This window comes from Charadrius vociferus, unplaced genomic scaffold (assembly GCF_000708025.1).
Source record: "Charadrius vociferus isolate BGI_N301 unplaced genomic scaffold, ASM70802v2 scaffold609, whole genome shotgun sequence".
NCBI lineage: Eukaryota > Metazoa > Chordata > Aves > Charadriiformes > Charadriidae > Charadrius > Charadrius vociferus.
The window spans coordinates 180065-198219 of record NW_009649993.1 but is presented as its reverse complement, the minus strand read 5'-3'; the positions used below and the strand labels follow the sequence as shown (position 1 = coordinate 198219).

General features: G+C 40.6%; 1 protein-coding gene across 1 annotated transcript in view; it reads left to right on the top strand.

Annotated features, from left to right (window-relative positions):
* Nucleotides 1-19: 19 nt before the first annotated feature.
* SLCO4C1 (solute carrier organic anion transporter family, member 4C1) overlaps nucleotides 20-18155 on the top strand; it is a 140494-nt gene continuing 122358 nt past the window's right edge. Inside the window, exons 1-2 of the mRNA XM_009891673.1 lie at nucleotides 20-260; nucleotides 4782-4850. Of these exons, the coding sequence (XP_009889975.1) occupies nucleotides 20-260; nucleotides 4782-4850 (310 nt within the window). The remainder of the gene's footprint in view (nucleotides 261-4781; nucleotides 4851-18155) is intronic.

Sequence of the window (18155 nt, the reverse complement as noted above, 5' to 3'; positions counted from 1 at the left end):
GGGGGAGCTGTGTGCCCCCATGGCCTGGGTGAACAGTGATGGAGCCCGGTGGGCCCGTGCGGCTCAAAACGCGGAGAAAACAGAAGGTTTTGGTGGGATGGGAAAGTTTGCCCCGTCTAGAGGTGAGGGGGTTTTGGTGATGGAGCTGTGGCAGCTGCTGGGGAACCCCCGGGAGTTACCGAGTCAAGGTAATGGGGAGCCACAGAGTAAGGTAACGTCGGTGGGGTTGTGGGTGCCCAGAATAGCACAGTCGGTTACGGGTAAGGAGGAGTGCGAGGCAGGCATGCTTGTTGTTGGGAGCTTGTTGCACTCCAGTGTACTTGAACAAAGATGATTTTTTTTGGTGGATTCTTAACATTCATACTAGCAAGCTGAAGCTTGGGCATGTCTTACAATGAGCTGGATCTTACAGCATGCACCCACTGCGTGGGAACGTTGCTCAGCGTGTCCGCCTGAACAGGCTTGCGCACATCTTTGAGGTGCATCTGCATAGGTCAAGTGGAAGAATTGGGACCCAAATCTGTGCTCTATTTCAGAGGCATTGTAATGACGCATTCATTTGTTAAGTAGGACTGGCTCAATGCTACTTTAAAAATATATATGGTAGAACATCATTCTGCCACCTTCAGGTTAAAGTAATACCTTGTTTTATAAGTAGATCTACCAACTTCTTTATGAAAACAAATTTGGCCTGTTTCAGTATTTCTACAAGGGCTAGATGTATTATCACGATGAAGGACTTCCCTCGTTCATATAAAATGCAAGATACATAGACTTCATGAATTAATTCTTTGCGAGCCTATTCCACAGTTCCCAAATTAAAGCACATCGGTGGATTTTTGGTTTGGTTTTAAATGCCTGGTACTTTTTCTTCAGCCAGTGAAAACTTGCCTTTGTGAGGTTATAGGACATAGCAAGCAATTAGTGATTAATGTGTCCCAAAGATGTTTTAATTCTTCGATGACAGGAAATACTAAGCTCTTTGAAGAGAAATGATGACTTACTGGCTCCAGCCAATTCGCAGAGTCACACCAGCATCTCTTCGCAGAGCTCTTTGTCATACCGAGCGCTCATGTAAGTTTGTGCCAGACTTCCCTTACTTTATTGATCTGGCTCATGAAACTGAACACTGTAATTGCAAAGGCCCGGTCTAAGGATGTCAGACCTTAGCCTGAGCAAAGAGATCCAGTGCTGCTTTTGTGAAATGACATCTGTTGCCTAGGCAGCAGCATCCCAAAGGCCTGCCCCCAGCTTTCCTTCTGGCTGAGATGGTGCGGCATGTGACAGCTTCACAGTCTCTCACTCACAGGGGGCTACAGCCTCTTCTAGCAATGTTTCCCATGCTAACTGCTCTTATGCAAATTACTTAATTGGTGTAGATTAATTTATCTTCTCAGAGCCATCTTTGCACAGAAAAGTATGGACAAGAACTTGGAGAAGGAACTCTAAATAGTCCTTAGCATGTGAATGTTCCCTGAATTACAAGGTCCTGTTTTATGAGAATATTAGGGCCCTACGAAGCCAGGGCAGAACATCTGGCTTATGGGTGTTAATAAAAGGAATCAAAGTATTTGGAAAAAAAAAAAATACAAAGAGAAAAGCATTGAAGAACTATATTATCAACTCTTTGAAAAGTAATTTGGACATAGAGCAAACTTGGGGCCTGCTAAGAGGATATTCCTTAAAGTTTCGTTTCTGATTTTTAAAAGATTTTTCTTCAAAATTAGAGAAAAGATATTAAAATCTCAGCTTTTTGTGAATACCTTTGTATTGAAGGCATTAATTTGAGTAGAATCTGCCTGCTCTTTTATTTTTCATTATATTAGACATAAGGCAGTCTACCTTAGACTTCATGTTTAATGGCTCTCCAAATAATTCTACTGTGTTTACCTCCATTTGCTCGTATTGCTTTCATTACTTCCAGTGTTGTCTGAATGCATTTTAACTTTAATTTCATTTCTGTTACCCACGTGGTGATCTCCGTGCCAAGTGATTTTGTATTGCTTCACAAAGGCAATAAAAATTAATGCATTAAAATATGGTGGTTTAACTTTTGCCTCCTCTTCTTCTGAAATCGAAGACTAGACTTATAGTGCCCTTGTCCTCAAATATGAGATTTCCTAGTATAGAAAAGTAAAATAGGTTTTAAACTTTATTTTGTGACTTATGCTGTAACCTCCCTGTGTGAAGTACAGAAAAATAAAAAAACACACTTTAGATCCTGTAAAGCCTCCTGTAAGACTGGCTTCACTGGGTTGAAAGAGTGATTTTGCATCTTGCATGGCTGGGTACCTACTTTTACTTTAATCACTTCCTGATTAAAATCAAAAAGTGGTTGGTTTTTTTTTTTTCATAAAGGGTCACTCATTATAACATTTTTGGGAAATAGAGCAGTGTGGGCTTTTCTTTAGCTTGCAAATTCTTTGTTTAAATCTACAGACTTCTGCATTAAGTCCCAATTCAGCAAGGAATTTAAGAATTTAAGCATTTGGAAATTAGGTACATGCTAAAGCAACTCAATTTAGACCTCTTACATGAAAGTTATATCAAAAGATATGTTTGGTCTGTGGTTACAATCTCATGATAATGTACTTGGGCTTCCTAGTATGCAGGGATAAACCTAATTTAATGTCTTGAGCTCTTTCATTGTGGCAAATGTATCTTGAAGATTTTCATTAGCCATGCAGGTGACTGTCACCTGCCATTTATAGATGCATGAAAAAGTATTGTTTGAATGTACCCCAAAAAGCTTTTGAGTCATGCAGTCCTCTTGGTTATACTTCCGTAACACAATAATATTGTTACTGGCAGAGAGCTATAATAAATATTAAAACATAAAGGTCAGTAACATATATCTTGAAGTATTTTAGATAGATAGATAGATTGACTGATTGATTCCAGGGTTTGTGCTCTTTGCTTTGACCACCATTTACTCTTTTTGCCACAAATACTTATTTCCTTTTCCCCTCCTTTTTAGGCAAATCAAAATGCCACCCTTCCCTTTATTCTCTAGCATGTATAAAAGCACAGACTGCATCAGACGCTGGAGAGCTGCGTGGAGATTTTACTTTGCAAATGGAGCAGCATGCTGGCAGCATAAAGGATGAAAGTCTTTGAAGAGCTCTTTTGAGGATAGAAATCAGCCCATGATCTCCTTCAGGCTGCAATCTTATTCATCGTTATTTCCAAGATTTTTTTCAAATGCTCACCAAGATAAATTCCAATTTTAAAAAAGAGTCCCAGTGAGCTGGATATATATTATATAGATGTGTAACACAGCTATAGTTAATGCACTTTTTATACCTCAATATAATGCAAAAATACTACAAAACAAATAGCTTTACATTGGAGGCTTAATTTTATCCAGGCAAATGGGAATATGCCACAAATCCAGTTACCTGAGCTAGCACCCTTACCGAAACCTTTAACTCCTGTATGCAGTAAATGGTCTCTGCAGACTGCAGATGAGGTGAGCTTTTTGGGGCACTGCTGCTTATATAATGCCTTTCCCATGTACGCAAGATGTTCATCTCTAGCTTTGCTAGGCCAATACTTTAAAAAATAAAACAATGAATCATCAATGTTTTGAAGACAAATTATTCATAGCACTGTATTACCTACAGTGATGCCATATTTTACATACCATTGAGAATGGTTTCCAATAAGACATAATTTCAGAACAGAAAATAGTTATTGTTGTATTGTTGTATTATCATCTATTCGTCTGTTGCTACCCTATACATACACTAGCCTTTGGATCTTAAAGCATAAGAGAAATCTGACATGGCTGCATATATCTATGAGTGATTACTGGTGCCCCGGTGCAGGTAATTCAGTTAATTGTCATCAATCTGAATGTGCCAACTCAAATAACCATCCTTGGAAAATTATCTGCATTTCTCCTGAGGCTTTTTTTGTGTCTTGAAATAACCTTACTCTTGCCCCTTTGCCTCTGGGATCTCTTTATAGGTCTCACTGAAAGGTTGGGTTTTTCTCATGTACTTCACATTTTTTTCTTTGTTTTGAGGAAAAAAAAAAAAGGGTCAGATATGTATGGTAATAATGAAAGGAGACTTGCAAAAAATGTTAAGCAGATTTGAACTAGACCTCAGACTCCATCTTTAAATTGTCTCCCAAAAATTTGATGTAGGAAAACAGTGGTTTGACATTCATTGTTTGTACTTAATTGCATTAAGCAGTGGCTGATGGTAAATCTCGTCTCACCACTAAATTCTGCCGTATTTGCTGAGAGACCTGATGACTAAGCTGCAGGTATGGTCTCTAGTGAGGTACGTCACTCTAAAATGTTAATTTTTCCTAGTGCAAGAATGCTTGTTTACAGAAAGAGAAGTAACAGTAAACTTTAAAATGTTTTGAGAAAATCTAGCCATAGTCCTTTGTCGGAGGGTTGTGCTCCTGCTACACTGAAGGTATTTAAGAAGTATTTCCATTACTTGGATTTCAAGATAAAACTCAAAAATAATCCCAGATTTCAGAAAACTAACCACAGGCCCATTGAAAAGGAGGGAGATGAGGCATTTTTTTGTTGTGAAACCTTGAAGGAAGGATAGTTATAGACAGAGGAGATGAAAGAAGATAAAGGGAGAAGAGTAGTGATGCCAAATTGTCCTTTGCATATAAATCCCTAATTGACTATACACATAAATGATTGTTTGCCTAGAACAAGACAAAATCTGCCAGCAAACAGCTGCTGAACAAACAACAGTTGTTTAACTAACTTTTAGAGGCTGTTTATTCTATGCTAACTTTGGTTTTTAAAGGTAACTGCGTCCAGGAACACGTGAACAGAGATGCAGTTCTTGAAGCTGGACCAAATCATGCTGTGGCAGGTGTGTATAAATAAGCAGATTTATGTTTTAAAGTGTGGGAAACAAACACTGAAAAATAAGCAGTTGAAAAAGTGGCAACGTTTAGCCATGATTTATCTAGAGGTAAATTTGCCAGTCTTGTGCCAGTCTTAGAGCACTTTTTTTGTGAGTTGAGTCATGCATCCACACCTTTTGAAAATTCAGATAGCTGGATTTGTCGTGGGCTGACTCGTGGTGGGTTTCTTACAAGCAAATTATTACACACAGGCAATGCAAAATATCACCAAATTTAATATTCAGGACAAGGATGTAGCCTCAGAATGAACATTGGGGGACGTTTTTCAGCCACAAATATATAGCGTGACCAAGACCATGTGTGCCACAACAAGCAGTGGTAGGATGTGGGACGGGTGCAAGCTCATGCTTTGCTTCACTCAGTAAAATCAATCATATGTTCAAAATTAATGAAAAAGAATGAAGTTACAACACTGGTAAGAGAAACAGTGAAATAAATGAAATGGTTCTATTTAATATTTACTTAGTACTTTAGGTTTATTACCAAGTATTTAAATACTAACTAACTGAGCTTTGCAGCAGCAGTGTAAAGAAGATAAGGCATTTTTTCCCCGTTTCTACCATGTTCCACAGAATCTGGTAAACTCTTCATTTTGCTAAGACTAAAAATAAAGATATCCCATTGTGGATATAGAACTAATTAGATAAACTGCCAAACTCACCATAGTATTGCACCTTTATTAAACTATCAGTCGATAAGACCCTGAATTTTAGGAAAGTGAGCTTTCAGTTATTCAAGGAATTATTGGATAAGAGCCCCTGGGAAATTGCCCTCAGGGATACAGGAGCAGAACAGAGTTGGCACGAGAGCTTTTGATTCCGATGTGTAAGAAATCAGGCAAGGAAGGCAGGAGACCAGAGTGAGGACCTCCTGGTCAAAGTAAAGTGTACGAAGACAATGCACAGGCAGTGGAACCAGGGGCATGTATCCGAGTAATAATATAGGGACACTGCACGGATGTGTATTGGTGGGATCAGGAAAGCTATTTGACAAGGAATGTGAAAGACAGTAAGAAGGGCTTCTACAGGTAGGTTGGTCAGAAAGGAAGATTAAAGATAATATACCGCCTGCTCCACCACCCCCCCGCCCCGGCTAAAAGAAGACAGGAGAACAAGTGACAGCTGCAGGAAGAAGGCTGAGATACTCATTTTTCACTATTAATCATACTTCCTACATCTCTCAAGTCCCTGAACCTCAAGGCAGGGACTGAGTGAACAAAGTCCCTCCCATCTGAAGAAAAGATCAGGTTTGAGACCACCTGAGGAACCTGAACATATACAAGTCTACGGGACTCAGCGAGAGGCATCACAGGGTCCTGAGGAAGTTGGCAGACATAGTTGCTAAACCAACATCCATCATATTTTAAAAGTCATGGCAGCCAGGTGAAGACCCCAGTGACTGGAAAAAAGGGAATATCACACCCATTTTTAAAAAAGGTAGAAATGAGGGTCCTGGGAACTATCAGCTAGTCAGCCTCACCTCAGTGCCCAGTAAGATAAGGAACAGATCTTCCTGGAAGTTATATTGAAGCATATGGAAGACAGGGAGGTGATGAGAGACAGTCAACATGGCTTCACCAAGGGCAAATCATGACAGACTAATCCAGTGGTCTTCTACAATAGAGTGACTGCATCAGGGGACAAGAGAAAAGCTGCTGATGTATCTACCTGGTCTTCTCTAAGGCCCTTGATACAGTCCGCCACAACACTCTTACCTGTAGATTGGAGAGATACAGATTTGATGGATGGACTGTTAGATGTGTAAGGAATTGGCTGGATGGCTTCATCCAAAGAGTTAAGGTCAACGGCTTAATGTCCAAGTGGAAACCAGTAGTGAGTGGTGTTCCTCAAGGGTCTGTACTGGGACGAATACCATTTAATATCTACATCAACAGTGTAGACAGTGGTATTGAATGGACGCTTGGTAAGTTTGCGGATGACACCAAGCTGAGTGGTGCAGTTGACATAGTTGAGGGAAGGGCTGCCATCCAGAGGGACCTTGACAGGTTTGAGAGGTGGGCCTGTGTGAACCTCATGAAGTTCAACAAGGACAAATGCAAGGTTCTGCAGCTGGGTCAGGGCAATCCCAAATCTCAATACAGGCTGGGGGATGAATTGATTGAGAGCAGCCCTGAAGAGAAGGACTTGGGTATACTGGTAGATGAAAAACTGGATATAAGCTGACAATATGCGCTTGCAGCCCAGAAAGCAAATCACCTGCTGGGCTGCATCAAAAGAAGGATGGCCAGCAGGCCAAGAGAGTTGATTCTGCCTCTCTACCCTGCTCTTGTGAGACTCCACCTGGGGTACCGTGCCCAGCTCTGGAGCCCACAATGTAAGAAGGACATGGACCTGTTGGAGCGCATCCAGAGGAGGGCCATGAAGATGATCAGAGGGCTGGAGCACCTCTCCTCTGCAGACAGGCTGAGACAGTTGGGCTGGTTCAGCCTGGAGAAGAGACAGCTCCAGGGAGACTTTGTTAAGGCCTTTCAATACCTTAAGGGGGCTTATAAGAAGGAAAGAAAAAGGCCTTTTTACCAACGCCTCTGGTGACAGGACAAGGGGCAATTGTTTTAAACTGAAAGAGAGTCGATTTAGTTTGGATATAAAGAAGAAATTTTTTAGGATGAGGTTGGTGAGACACTGGCACAGGTTGCCCAGAGAAGTTGTGGATGCCCCATCCCTGGACGTGTTCAAGGTCAAGTTGGATGTGTCTTTGAGCAACGTCGTCTAGTGGAAGGTGTCCCTGGCCATGGCAAGGGGGGAAAGAGGGGTAGCATTGGACTAGATGATCTTTGAAGGTCCCTTCCAATACAAACCATTCTGTGATTCTATGATTCCGTAGTTCTGATTTGATTATTTTAAGACTTGATTAACTTATTTTCCTTATTCCTCTTTAATGCAGAATTTATTTGTCCCTTAGAGAGCAAAAGAGTCACTAAGAATCATGTCAGAAAGCAGAGGTCTCAAACTATCCCCCTTTTCCAGAATGAAGGAGGCAGAATCCTACCAACATGAAATGTTTGAGAATGATGTGCAAATTGCTCTTTCTCGAAAAGAGTGCAGTCAGGTCAGACATCCACTTTGACATCTAACAAAGGAACCCATCCATTGCTTGTGGTCTCTAAAGAAAGATATCTAACTATTTTTTCCGACAGATTTACTCCATCCTCTCTAAATAGAGCTTTAGAAACGCATTTAATCCTTAAAACAGGAACACATCTTTCCATTTCTTGTAATGTATTTACTAATTTTCTAGTTCACTTCCTTTATATTTGATTGATATTTGCTTGCCAGAAGATTTGTCCTGAAAGCACCTCCAACCAGATTAAGAAAACAGCAGGAGAAAGCGCTGAGATCTGGCAGATGGCCTTTAGGTTAATGATTAGATATTTCTTTGCAGAGGTCATTGTCTCCCAAGTGAATAATGATCACCTACTGATAATGACAGCAAGCCACTGAGTGAATTTGGAATATGTCAGGGGTGGGACTCCAACAGCACACCACCAAAACCAATTTTTTCCCTGCTCACATGCAGAAAGCTAAGCAAGGTACATGAGCATACTTGAGATTCCTTCATGCATAATGTGCTTATTTCAGTGGCCAGTGAACCCAGGTTTCCAGAAACAAAATCCTTTCTCTTGATCCTGCATGTGGTGGGTTGACCCTGGCTGGATGTCTGGTGCCCACAAAAGCTGCTCTATCGCTCCTCTCCTCAACTGGACAGGGGAGAGAAAATATAACGAAAGGCTCATGGGTGGAGATGAGGACAGGGACATCACTCAGCAATTACTGTCATGGGCAAAACAGACACAACTTGGAGAAAACTAATTTAATGTATTACCAATCAAATCAGAGTAGGGTAATGAGAAATAAAAACTAAATCTTAGAACACCTTCCCTCACTCCTCCCTTCTTACTCGGCTCAACTTCACTTCTGATTTTCTCTGTCACCTCCCCAATCTGTGTAGGGGGACAAGGAAAGGGGGTTGTGGTCAGTTCATCACACATTGTCTCTGCCACTCCTTACTTCTCACGGGGATGACTGCTCACACCCTTCCCCACCTCTAGCACGGGGTCCCTCCCACAGCAGACAGTCCTCCATGAACTTCTCCAACGTGAGTCCTTCCCACAGGGTACAGTTCTTTGCAAACTGCTCCAGCATGGGTCCTTTCCCCAAGGTGCACTCATTCAGGAACAGACTGCTCCAGCGTGGGTCCCCCATGGGATCACAAGCCCTGCTAGAAAACCTGCTCCAGCATAGGCTTCTCTCTCCACAGGGCCACAGGTCCTTCCAGGAGCCTGCTCCAGGACGGGCTCTCCATGGGGTCACAGCCTCCTTCAGGCATCCACCTGCTCCGGTGTGGGGTCCTCCATAGGCTGAAGGTTGGATATCGACTCCACTGTGGACCTCCATGGTCTGTAGGGCAACAGCCTGCCTTACCATGGTCTTGACCACAGGCTGCAGGGGAATCTCTGCTCCAGTGCCTGGAGAACTTTCTCCCCCTTCTTCTTCACTGACCTTGGTGTCTGCAGAGTTGTTGGTCTCACGCATTCTCACTCCTCCCTTCTCACTGGTGTTGCACAGTTCTTTTTTTTTCCTTCTTAAATATGTTATCACAGAGGTGCTACCGCTATCAGTGGTGGCCTTGGCCTTGGCCAGTGGCAGGTCCATCTTGGAGCCAGCTGACATTGGCTCTGTTGGACATGAGGGAGGCTTCTAGCAGCTTCTCACAGAAGCCACCTATGTAGCCCCCTCCTGCTACCAAAACCTTGCCATGCAAACCCAATACACTGCAACAGAGCGGATAACAACATACAAGACTAAATTTTTACCTCGTTATATGATTTCCCTGAAATAATTGAACATAGGATTGCTAGAGCCAACTAAGTTGTTTTTCATCCATTTTAATTTCTAAAATTTTGGCAGATGTACCCATGCACATTATGTATCTGGAGTCCTCTAAATGTAAACAGAAAGTTTTAACTCCATTCTGCAATCCATTTTAACTCTAATGTAAACGTAAACCTGACTATAAATTGCCTGTTTCCATGGGGAAATGCTGGACTAAATATTAACAAAAATGCAGTTGGTGCTTTTAATGCCTGTCGTAGTCAAAAATGCAGGATAGTTTTTCAACCACAATCAGATTGAGGTTTTGGTATTGGTTTGGGGTTTTTTAATGACATGAAATTAAGATACCTATCCCTTGTGAGATAGCTATCCTTGTCTTGTAGATTTCAATATTTTCCCCTCTGTTTTTTCTAGTCCTTTTGGAAATAGTAATGTTTATTTTTCATAAAATTTGCTATCAACCTTATAGTTTATAAATCAATAAATTAGATACAATTCATTCACTGGTTGATGAAAGATCTGCTGTATTGTATGAGAATATTCACATGGCAATGAAGACCTGGATATACTTGAATTTCCTTTGGTATTTGGTGCAAATTCCTAAAAAGGCGAAGAACAATGCAAATGTGGGAATGTTTCAGCAGTGCTTTAATATGTAAATATTCTGTGCATTCAGAGCAGATGTTTGTATAAATGCTTGTAATAAATTCCTCTATCTCTGTGTCAAAATGGTATTTGCTTGCATTCGAACAAAACCATGTCTTCAGTCAACCTAAGGCAGCAGAGATTTAAAGACTTCCATCATGGGAGCTAGTTATTATGGATGTAAAGTTCAAGCAGAAGCCACAGTTGTGCAAACATAGGTAGACTGCTGATGATAGGCTATAATTGCCTGAGCTGTCGGAACAACTAACAGCAGTTCTTGTAGCTTTGTCTTTTTTTTCAAAGGTCGGTGAGAAATACTTGTCACAGTCTTATTAAATCTCTTCCATGTCATGAACTGTTTTAGGAGGAACCTAGATGCATCCTCCACAGCCAGCCAAGTCAGTCCTCTTTTGCCGATTGAATAGTGTTTCTACTGTGGTATTGGAAAGTGTGCTGAGGGATGGGTCTGCCTTGTTTCTGGACTGCTCTGGATGTAGAAGGTACAGCAGTACTTGCTCAGATTCCCCAGGAAAACAGTAGAGGAGGCAGATGTCGTGGTTTGGGCTGGGCTGGCCATTAAACAAATGACAGATGCTTTCTTTAACCTCTCTCCCTTTAGAGAACAGAGGGCATCTCCCTTCAGAGGAGAGGAGAAAGAATGAGAGAGAGAGGTTGAAAAAGAAACTAAACTACTTTCATGAAATATTAATAATAAGAAGAAATAATAATAAGAAAATACAAGAGTATAAATAAGAAGATAATGAAATATATACAATCTGTACAAAATGATATCGAGCTCCCAGGATGATGATTGTGTCACTGGCAGGCACAGGGAAAGTCTCAGACTGGACTCAGTGACGGACAAGAACTGGATTCCGGATCTGGATTCAGGATCAGGATCAAAGGCACAGGAACAGACAGAGTCCCCCTCAGACACCGGCCATTGAAGAAAGAGGGCTGACCCTTTCATCCCTCAGCTTTTACACTGAGCATGAGGCAGATGGGATGGAATACCCTGTTGGTCAGTTTTGGGTCACCTGTCCTGTCCGGTCCTCCCCGCAGGTGCCACCCCTTTACTCTTTTCTTCTTCTGACCCTCCGATGGGGCAAATAACAAAGTTTGCTGCCCTTGGGTGTTACAGCAATAAGTATAAGCAAGAGCCTCTCTGCATACCATTGCTTGGTATTCGCTATAAACATCAGACCTTATTTGCTAGAAGCAGACAATGTCTGAAGAATATGCCGTTAATTTCAGAGAGTGAGAAGAGGCATAACTGAAAAGTAAAATTACTGAAAGGAATATTGGTTCTGTTCTACCTCAAACCAGGACAGCAGAGCAAGACCAATAGCCCTGAGTGCAAAGTTAGTGCAACATGCAAGTTGATCAGTAGAATTATGTGTGCTTAAGCAGATCTTTTGGATCTTACAGAAGTAAGTGAGGGGGAGGAAAAAGTGCCTGTGGATGAAAAAGGCTTTTTATTACACTATTTTTCTTGCAGTCAGGAGGTGATAGTTAAGTAGAGGTTCAGTGAAACACTGAAGTAGCATCAGTGTCTGTCTTCTGATCAAAGTATGGTAAGGCTGAAGCTTCTCTGTGTTCAAGTGTTGCTGTAGTAATAATCTCCAGGTAGGAGGTCTCTTGGGAAGTTGTCTTACCACTGACTATGATGACAGAACTACAGCATGTATGTTTGATAAGAAGTTGTGTCATGGTCCATTAATTGAAAAAAAAGAAAAAAGAAAAAGATATACTATCCTTTTGAGAAGATTCCCATCTCTGTATCCTTACATGTAAAGATGGGCCTTCAGCCCTGACACCAGCATATAAACCCTGGAGAACTGAAAGGTTTAGGATGTGTGCCTCTCTTTCTTCCTTTCCTTGTATTTCCTGCAGGTTAAATTTAGAGAATTTCCTGTTCAGCGTGTAGATGTTTCAGGTCACCATTTCACTATAGATTTTTTAGGACACCTAACTGTTTCCTCACATTAGCCCTGGAGGCTAACCCTAATCCTGAGTTTTTAAGTCCACTGAGTGAAGTGCTGCACTGAACTACTAGGTCTTGTCCTAAACCTGTCAAATACTGCGTTTGTATCAGTTATTTTCAGCCATCCTTCCCTTACTTGAACTTTCCTCCAAACCACAGATACAATCATAGTTTAAGGAAAGAAAATATTAGTTCTATTAAACCACAATTTCTAACAGTGGACCTCTTGTTTGGGATGGCAGAGTGACAAAACACGAACACAGTCAGTCTCTTTGTGAACTTTATACTGTAGATCATAAAATGAAGTAGCTACATTTCCATTAAACTCTGTTAACAGCAGGGGTGGGGTTGCATAATTCAGGCAACCTACCATTAAACTCTTCATTTTAACCATAGGGGAGAGGGCAGTGGGAAATAGCAGTATAGAAGGTTATTCTATTCATAGCTGTGAATTAGTATGGCTATTAGGATGGCCTTTGTGTAAGAAATAAAAAAGAAGTGTTACAAGAGAGGTGTTGCCTGTAGTATACAATGTGCAGGCTTCATTGAATAAGAAAGCAAATACTAATTTTCTGAAGCAGCATTCCTATTGATAAAATGGCTTATTGATTTCTCAAAAAAAAAACAACCCAAAACACAAACCAACCCAAACAAGCCACAAACAGATGAAACACTACAAAAACTGAGAAATGTTTTAACATTTTGTCAAATACTCTGAAAATATATTTGAAGACTTCTAAGCGGTTCCTAATGGATGCCCATTTATTTTTTCACTAGAGTTCTGGAAGAGACTCCTGAAGAACTTGTGTGTGGGTTTTCTGTTTTATTATAACAGATTTTCCTTAAGATGAAATAAGTAGATATTGCAAAGATTTGAAGTAAGCCTGGTCTCATTCCCTGAAAACACACAAGCATTGAACTTGACACGTTAGGAATCCGGACTTATTTCTGCCCACAAGCTTTCTGTGGTAAAGATTCTTAAAACAGAGGGTTTGTGAAAAGAAAGAATTGCTTTCAACACTATGAATGCAAGTGAAAAGCCATGATTTTGCAGATAACCATCAAGTCAGTTCTATGTCTTTGTCTCCTAGACTGTACTGTCAGTGCTAGCTTCTATTTATTTTTGCAAAAAAATTTGTTGATATTTGCTTTTATGAAATTAAAAGTTGTTAGAAATGCATTTCATTTCAATGGCATTGCTGTTCCTTCGAACACTGAAAGCATTATCTTGTTAAAGAGAAGTGGAATGTCTCATACTGGTTCATGTCCCATAGCCAGGTCCTTTCATGAAAGTTATTTGAAAACTCTTTTAATTAAATAACATTAATAGACTAATGAATGTGCAGGATAAATGGCCAGGTTTTCCTAAAGCTTGGAAGGAGCTGAAGGGTGACTGAGGCCAGGTCAGACTTCCATTAGTGAGTTATCCACAAGGTCAACTGCGCTCAGCTGAAACAAACTGTCTTGAAAGAGCGCATCACTGGGACAAGGGGATTCAGTATTACAGGCTTTGGATCAAACTTTTAAGGTTAACAGCGTGTCTAAAATACATATGCCCACCCTCTTTCAGTTTTTGCTATGTCACCACAGGTATAGCCTGCAGTGGAGAATTTAATTCCAGAGTCCTCTTATAAAATTCTATGTGAATCTGTGTGGTTCTACTGCTGAGCTATATTGAATCTAAATTATAATTTTTACCTTCTCTGGAAATCAGCTGGGCATATTTCTTCAAGCATCCCTCTGATGTCATGGGATGAAGACAGTCAACAAAAAGAAAATCCATCAGGTTTCAAATGAATTTTAAATCATATTTTTTCCATAAGTTTTGGTATTTGTAGCTGAAGTATTGAAGCAGAAAGTCATGATGTTATATATATCCTACAGGCACATCTGTCAGTACAGCCTATTTGACACAAAGTAGTATAAAGGCAACAAAATTATTAGCAGGAACAGTAATTCCTCAGTAAAATCTTAATGCCTGGATTATGAAACCTTTATCCATGTAGAATCATGGAGCGAAAGAGAGCCCAGAAAGCCACCTGTTCCATTACACTATGCCTGAAATGAATACTTTTAAATTTAAATCCTTCTGAAGATCATAACCAGTATAGTTTCAGAAGTAAATAGTGTTCAAACATCATGCTTTAATGCTGTGAATTTCACAAAAATTTACAGCTGATAAAGGGAACCATAGCGATTTGGAATAATCTTCACCAGATATAACCTGGCATAAGTCCACTAATCTTAACAGATGTACATCACAATCTACCAGAGGATGTTTTAACCTGCCATAGACAAGGAAAGAAAGAGAAATATGAAATTTGAATACTTACAAGCAGCAGCTGGCAGAGGCCCAGACAAATAAAAATATAATTTTCAGTTCATTATATTGGCTTCTCTTCACTGAATGGAAAAAAGGAAACAACTAACTATTCCTTGAATAAATATTCATACCTGAAATGGTGCAGAAAAGCAGCATCTGGATTACCGGCTGGGGAGCCTTGTGGTGAATCCCAAGGTTGCCCTGTTACCACCTAGACTGGAGACCAGTCTCCAGTGCCACCATTCCCAGTGGCAGATCTTTTTATATCAAACCAAGGATAATGTATGGGAAGCTGTGCAGAAAGTTAAGCTTCTGGATCAAAAATCAGGGGGCAGTTCCAGGTTGCTTAATGTGCAGATTGCCGTAGAAACACACAGCAATGGAAAGGTGGGATTATTTAAAAAGTTTAATTATGTGATGAAATCCCTAGCAAAATGTTATAAAAAGTGATAAAGTCTGAAAATCACATGATTTTTCAAGAGAAAAAAGGAGTTCTTCCATAATCATTGTCAGCAGAGAAAAATGAACCTTTCAGAGATATTTTGTAACTGTTTCCTATTTTCCAAGGTGTTTTCTTTTCAAAAGCATTTTTCTGCCTGTTCTTTCTGTTACCCTCAGCCTCAGACTGAGGTCCTGCTCTGAGACAATGTAGGAGACAACATAGAATTTTAGGCAGCTTCATCTGCCCATTAAAAAATTATTTATTTATTTATTTATTTTAATTTCTAAGAGGAAAGACTGAGTGAAACAGATTTTGTCATCTTTGTCATAATGAGAGGCTGCAACACTAATACAGTTTCTAATATGCAAGTGTAGGAAGTCAGAGGCTTGACTGCCTGAAGGGAGGAAAAACTTACACAATGGCCAGGCTGCTGTTGCTGATGGGGACAGAAATGGACAGTAACATTTCCAGGGGAAAGAAATGAGCTACAGCAAATCTGCACCTCCCTTCTACTTTGTCTGAAGCTTGTTCCAAAGGCCTTGATGTTTGGCCCTGTTAGCTAAAGTATGAAAGCAACACTAGCAATAAAGACCCCTGCAAAAGGAAAGGCCACCATCTCCAAATCTGTTTGCATGGCTAGAAATTATCATCTATGATTTACTGTTCAATATGTATATATATACATATTTGGGAGGCTCAATTTGCTAGAAAAGAAAAGAGTCAAAAAAAAAAAAAAAGACCAAGTAATTGAAATGTACATGGCTGAAAGTTCCTTTGGCTGGTGAGATTCACTGCAGCATTTAAGAAAAGGAATGTGCCTTGATTAAGTCAATATATTCACAGAATCACAGAATGGTCAGGGTTGGAAGGGACCTCTGGAGATCATCTAGTCCAACCCCCCCGCTAGAGCAGGAATAGGCAAGACCAGAGCAGAATTCAATAGGCAAGACCAAAATTCAAACTACTTAGGAGTATAAACTACGATTTCTAGTTCTCATGTGACTTAAAAACTGTGAATATTTCTGCTTTTGGGGCTCTGCCAGTTTCCCACAAATAAACAGCTCTTTTAGCCAAGAAGTAACTCGTACTATGCAGGAGCTTACTGGATGGATATCTGTACAGAAACCTTTGTACGTTTTAGTGATTTTCAACCCACAGCAGCTGTGCTTGAGAGTGTATATCTATTGGGGATCTTGCACATTTATTTTTGAAAGGTGTATACTTATCTTCTGTAACCTACGTCTGGCAACTTTCAGAATATCAAAATAGCTGTTATCACCTTCCTTCAAAATAAGTGATTTTGGAAAAAAAGCCCTTTTGGTAAATTACTATGACTGTAATACAAAATTATTTATCATTCCATTAACATTTTTGGTTGACAGTATACCAACAGGCAATATTAAAACATGTTCCATTTATTTAATTTATTTTGATTTTTTTTTCTTTTTACATCTCATGGGCTAGAAGTATACTGCTGTATTCTATATTGGTATAGAACTGCAGTGTCGGAGCCTGAACATTATATGAACTACTACGTATGTACTGTCCTTTTTTTCACTTATAGGACATACTAAATGAGACACTAAACCAGCCATTTGCACATTTTTGACCTCGTCTAGGAGATACTGAAAATCAAGTACCATATTTCTAAAAGCAGGTCATCTGAATTTGTCTACTAGTGATCCAGAGGACAAGGATAATGTGTTTATCTCTGATTCCTGATACAGTGGGTTCCTGCTCCTGATCCACGTGTAAGAGCAACAGTTACAACATGTGGCCTCTCCTTCAGCAAAGGGCATATGGCTGAAATTAAAACATCCTAATTGTGCGGCCACCAGTAGTGATTTAGTTCTATTGGAAATAATAGTAGTCAGTCACACTTACGCATGTGGACAAAACACAGACTGGTGTTCTTCCTTCATAACCCGATGACAAACAGTGGGGCATGTTTGAAGATCTATAAAATAACTTAATGTCACAGGTGTCTATTCACTGTACTCGAAATACATCACATCTCTGTGAACTTCATAAACTGAATCATAACCAGTGTTTTGTAGTGGTCTAACTTCTGCCTACACGCTAAGAAAAAGAAAATGCAACCTTAGAAAATATTTTCCTTCCTAACTGACTCTTCATCACATTTCATGCTAAAATGCATCGCTAATTTTGGAGAATATTTGGAAATATTTGAAAAATTCAGAGCTTTTAGCATCCCCCCAAAATGGCCTATGTTCGTACTGCTACCAGCACAGTGCTTGTATGAATCCTGATTCTTCTTCCACAGTTAAAACTGAGGCAAGTGGGTTACCTGACTTAAAAAAAGTGTGCCAGGTTTTCCAGAGAAAGCTGACAGGAAAGATATATTCTTGTGGCTACCTCTCTGACTGCTTGTAGCTTGCTTCAGGGTGTGGTTAGGCATACTGCCTCGGACCAACAGCATTTTGCCATAGCTGTTTATGCCAGTGATGTATTTTATAGCTTACATATTATAAAAGCACACAATTACCAGCTCAGGAGAACAGAGCAGGTCAGGAACAGTACAACCGTTGCTGGTTCTGTCTTGCAGATGTGCATGCTATGGGTTTCCTGTTGATGTAAGGCAGAAGAGAACGTGAGGACACATTTAAAATTGTGTCCTGGTTCCGGCAGGGATGGGGTTAATCTCCCCAGGAGCCGGCAGGGGGGCAGGTATTCCATACCACGTGACCCATGCCCGAGCTATAAGAGGAGCTAGCCGGGGCGAGGAGAGGAGTCGCCACTCGGGGGTGGTGGGCTGCGGCGGTGCGGGTCCGGTCCGTGCACTTCGCGGCGGTACTGTAATCGCGTTTTTGTCTTTTCCTTTTGCTGTTCTGTTAAATTGCACTCTTTTAACCCACGAGTTTGGCCCTGTCATTTTCTTTTTCCACGACTGTGGGAGTTGTGCGAGCGGCTGCGTGGTTCTTTGTTGCTGGCTGAGGCCAAACCACGACAGTTCTTTTTGGCGCCCAACGTGGGGCACGAAGG